Source organism: Choloepus didactylus, chromosome 4 (assembly GCF_015220235.1).
Source record: "Choloepus didactylus isolate mChoDid1 chromosome 4, mChoDid1.pri, whole genome shotgun sequence".
Classification (NCBI taxonomy): Eukaryota; Metazoa; Chordata; class Mammalia; order Pilosa; family Megalonychidae; genus Choloepus; species Choloepus didactylus.
In genome coordinates, this window is record NC_051310.1 from 153,228,983 (window position 1) to 153,234,066 (window position 5,084).

At 35.8% G+C, this 5,084-nt stretch overlaps 1 protein-coding gene across 1 annotated transcript; it reads left to right on the top strand.

The window, feature by feature from the left end:
• Positions 1 to 926: 926 nt before the first annotated feature.
• On the top strand, positions 927 to 3,802 carry LOC119532925 (olfactory receptor 11G2-like). Its single transcript, XM_037835158.1, has 2 exons — positions 927 to 1,001; positions 2,845 to 3,802. The coding sequence occupies exon 2, from the start codon at positions 2,849 to 2,851 to the stop codon at positions 3,800 to 3,802; it is 954 nt and encodes a 317-aa protein (XP_037691086.1). The 5' UTR covers positions 927 to 1,001; positions 2,845 to 2,848.
• The last annotated feature ends 1,282 nt before the right edge of the window (positions 3,803 to 5,084 follow it).

Below are 5,084 nucleotides of genomic sequence, written 5' to 3' on the forward strand. Positions count from 1 at the left end.
AACTGAGGAAGCACATGGAAAATCTTCTTTCTGTAGCTATTAAGACAGTCCCTGTTACTGTTTAATTATTCCCCAGAAACCTTCTGCAATGCCTGGTTACTAGAAGCAAATAGAAGATAAGAATCTAGTTCTGCAAGTGCACTTTTCTTCAGGGAATGGAAAGACTAGAGATTTCATTGTCAATAAAATTCAAAAAAGGATCTCATCTGCTGAACAAATACTATTAGAGCTATCAGGGGAGAGGGTCCCAAATCTCCAAAGGCCATGATTCAAGGAAATAAATATATATAATACCTTCATCTGGGCTTTCATCTTGATCATAAATATGAGCTTTGAAGCTGGGGAGAAAAAATCTTGAAAGATTCACTCTTTGTAACTCATGGCATGTTATAAACTGGATTATCCAATTCTTCAGAAGGACTGCACATGTTTCTCACCCTGTGGGGTAATATGTTATTTCCCCTCTATGACCTCTCTAAGCACATACCCAAGGAGTGAGTTAATACTGCAGAACATATTGAAACAAGTGCCAGGTTTCCAGACAAATGGATTTACCGGTAAGATGTAAATATCTGATTAGAATAAAGTGCAGGGAGAGGAGCATAAAATATTTTCTTCTTGTTTTCTGAGTTTTAGGAAATATTTTTATTGTGTTTCCTTATTGAGTAATGTGTACAAAGAGGCCTGAGAATTTCCTGTAAAATGTGTACCTGATAAATTGCTGGTGAATTTATTATCAACACTTTATTTTTTTTTTTTCTCCTTCAACAGATAGAATATAGCAAGTCTCTGATTACACTGATTCACTGATTTCATCTCTCCAGGCTCTCAGTTTCACTAGGTTAATATGCTTTGATTTTATGGTAAAAACTAGTCCTTAGATGAAAAAATCATTCATCATCTGTGTGCTTTTTATTTGTTGCATTTATAGAAACTTCTTTGGACTGTCTTTAGGCAGATTGTATCCCCAAGAAATACTTTTAACAGGAGACCCAAAAAGGGTGAGTATTGATATGGATTTCATTTACCACTCTTACAGTCCCACTGTAAGTGAAAGCAACAAATAGAAATAGCTGAGAAACAGTCCTCAGGAACTAAGACACAGGGCAGAGTACAAAGGGAAAAAAAAGAAAACAAAATTAGTTTTAAATACCAATCAAACAATTTTAAAAAGAAATAGGATAACCACCAAGACCTGTGCAGCTGAGTGAATTTTACATTGAAAAAGAATTCAGCAGAATAATTTGTGGTCATCCCACAAATAAGTGTGTTTTTGAAACTTATTAATATAAATTTCCTCTTGTATCAGCTATCATTTTCTTATGTTTTCTCTCCCTTTGCTTACATACGTTTTGTACTTAGTATCTGTACACAAGTACAATTTAAATGTTCTCAATTTGAATGCACTTTACTTTTCATTTCTAGAATTGTTTGCAGTGACAAGTTTCACTCACATCATAGCTTCCTGTGTCTAGACCAGAGAACACAACCTCAACTAAGAAAATCACAGTTTTTCACGACAAAAATTGTTTAAAAGCTCTTTATGAATTGTACTGCACAATCACAATATATCAAGGTGGAATCTTTGTCCACGAGGACAAACTCAAACTAAAACCTCTAACAATCTGAGAAAGGGTGGTACTGAGCCTATGTTGCCAGCTTCTATGATGTGATCCATGTGGGTAGCAAACAGGCTGAACTGACAGGTTTCCTGCAGACAAGATAGAATCTCCATAGCCCTGTAGGCAATGAGAATATAAAAATAGCAGTCCTTCCATGTTAGGGGCCAAATGTGATAGCCAAGCATTGGGTTTTAAGGGGATAATGTACAAAATTAAGCTATGATTCAACAATTGAAAGACTAAGGAAGGAGTAAGTGAAGCAAGATATTCCATGTTTCAAGATTGTTCCAGTAGAAAATGCCTAGGATGGGTAGTTTTAAAGTGCCAGATGTATGTTTAAAGGGGAGAAAAAAATGCCAGGCATAGAAAGCAGCTATGAGAAAAGTAATACGGAACTTACACACAAATAAAAACTTTTATCTCCTTTACAACTTTTTTTGCAGCAAAATTGGCCAAGACTAGCCACATTCAGCAGTGCAGTCACTTGATCAGCAGCTCTCCCTAAAGTCAGTTGCCCCTCGAGTTGCAAATCTAGTTCCCACATTCATGTAAGAGTGTATCAAAATTTTTATCCCCCTGATGGAGCTGAATCCAGCAGGCTGGGTAGAGAGGAATAATTTTTTATATACCAAACATATGTTGGGTATAGTCCTATAAAAACCATTTATCCTGGAATCAGAGAGGCCATTTTAATTATCACGTTATAACATCCTGGAAACAAAGAAGAACATTCCTAGTGCTCTGGACCACAGTGAGACAGAGCCTTTAAAATGCCTTAATGTGAGTTGCACACCCCTTGTTATTTTTACCACTAGGACTAATTACAATAAATTGGCTTTACATAATTTTTTGGAAAGAACATTCACATACACTGTGCTGATCATAAAAAACACTACATGGTAAACTGATGAAAATATACATTAGTAGACAATAAATGACATCAAAATGAAAACATTTGCACTTCTTTTGTGTAATCCAGTATCCTGAGCTTATTTAATGTTTGCCCCAATCATGATTTTTTCTTTTTATGATTTATGTGCATCTTATTAAAATGAAATAATCTTCTCCAGATACTGGTTATGAAATCACACTTTGTTGCTTTACCATAAATCTCCTTGTTTATTACTTTATCAAATAAATGATGAAGAAATTTGATGTTTTTGGGAAAAACCAGTATTCTCCATTAAACTTTGACAACAACTATCATCTCCATGTCTTCCAGACTAATGAACGCATCCAGAGGACCAACCATCAACTCCGTTAGCCACTTTGTCCTTCTGGGCTTTCCCTCAAGCCCAGAAATGCAGCTCCTCTTCTTTGGACTCTTCTCAGTAGCCTACACTCTGACTCTGATGGGGAACGCAGCCATAGTCTGTGCTGTGCGGTGGGACCAGCGCCTTCACACCCCCATGTACATCTTCCTGGGGAATTTCTCTTTCCTGGAAATATGTTATATCTCCACAACTGTCCCTAACATGTTGGCCAACTTCCTCTCCACAAGCAAGACCATCTCCTTTGTGGGCTGTTTCACACAGGTCTATTTCTTCTTCTCCTTTGGGTGTGATGAGGGCTTCTATCTTTGCATCATGGCCTTTGACAGGTGCCTTGCCATCTGCCGTCCTCTGCATTATCCACGCATCATGACTAAAGAGCTGTACACTGGCCTCATCATCTTTGGTTGGTCATGTGGGTTCATCCTCTTCCTAACCCCAGGTGTTCTTATTTCACAGTTGCCTTATTGTGGCCCAAACATCATCAATCATTTCATGTGTGATCCTGTCCCTTTGATGATGCTGTCCTGTTCTGAAGATAACACCACACAGCTTATTTACTCTACTTTCAATGTTATCTTCATCACTAGTGCCTTTCTCTTTATCCTTTGCTCCTATGCTCTGGTAATTCTGACTGTGCTACAAATGCCCTCAGCTGAAAGCAAACACAAGTCTTTCTCCACTTGTGCTTCTCATCTGGCTGTGGTGTTCTTGTTTTTTGGTTCTGTTATAGTGATGTATGTTAGCCCTAGTTCAGGACACCCAGTGAGAATGCAAAAAATTGTGACCCTGTTTTATTCTGTAATAACACCTCTCTGCAATCCTCTAATTTATAGCCTTAGGAACAAGGAGATGAAGGCTGCTTTGAGGAAAGTCTTTGGGTCTGAAAGACTTGTCCATAAAACATAAATAGGAAGTTATACTGAACCATGTTCCATCACAACTTGCCTTAATAAAACATGAGTAAGATATTTTTCTACAGAATTCAATAAATTTGGTTAGGAAACCAAATAAAGCCCATTTTCATCTTAAGTATTACTCACTACATGATGGGTTAGTCTTATTTAAAAAAATAAAATTGTCTTAATCAAATTGAACCCTTTATACATAATCCAGATTCTAAAAGACACAATAAGTCTATCTTGAGTTTCAGAGCTGAAGCAACATATAAGTATATAATGTAGGTCATAGACTTACGTGAGGATTAACACTGTAAGCAAATTCTCCTCTACTGGGAGTTACTGATTAAAAGAGGATTTCTGTTTGAAATAATTTCAGCCTTGCAAGTATGATTTCACACTCTACCTCAAAAGAATAATACACCTTTCTACTCTAAGAATCATGAAGAAACAGACTAATAGCCTTGGTTGGATATTAACTGATAGGTCACATATCACCAGAAATAATAATTCAAAATTTAATAGCTATTGTTTAACTAGAATAAAGTTGAGATAGAAACGAAATGTAAAGGACCAGCCTTAGTCAGGACTTAACTCATTTTGTGGCAAATCCAGTCTCAAATGACAGGTCTTAGTACCATATTGTGTTTCAGTATTTGTTCTGTGTGACATATTTAACTATTATCAAAAATGTCTCATAAAGATCCTCTTTTCTTTAAAATACATAATCACAACTCTAACTTTAGTTATACAATTTATTTTAACTTTTGGCCATTTATTTTTGCAAGGATGTCTCTAAAATAGAAAGAAAGGCAATAGGAAAATGAGATGCAATTTACAGAAATTCAATTAACAGCCTTCAGTAAGACATGTATACCACAAAGTCAAGTGCCATTGTAATTGGACTTCCTTTCAGAAAGAACCAAGAATGCAAGGCAGGATTTCTGGGGGTTCTAGAGCAATAAAGGAAGTTTTCTTTGTTCTGTTTCACAGAAGCAAAGTGAGTTAACTGGCTGAACAATTGTGTGCACAAATTATTTACAAAAGCAAAAACTAAAAATTTTAATAATTAAGAACTTCTTTCAAAATCTCTTCAATGTAGGTTTAAAATATTGATGTTTGTCTGATTACTTTAAATCTGATTTCCCTGTGGGTGCTTAGATTTGTTTGTTCTACAGTCATTTATCTTTCTTAGCAGAATGGAGAAAAGAGATGAAAATGTGTGGTGCTTAATAAAATGTGCTGTTAAATCTTTGTAAAAGTATATGGTTTCTACATTTGAAATAATTTTT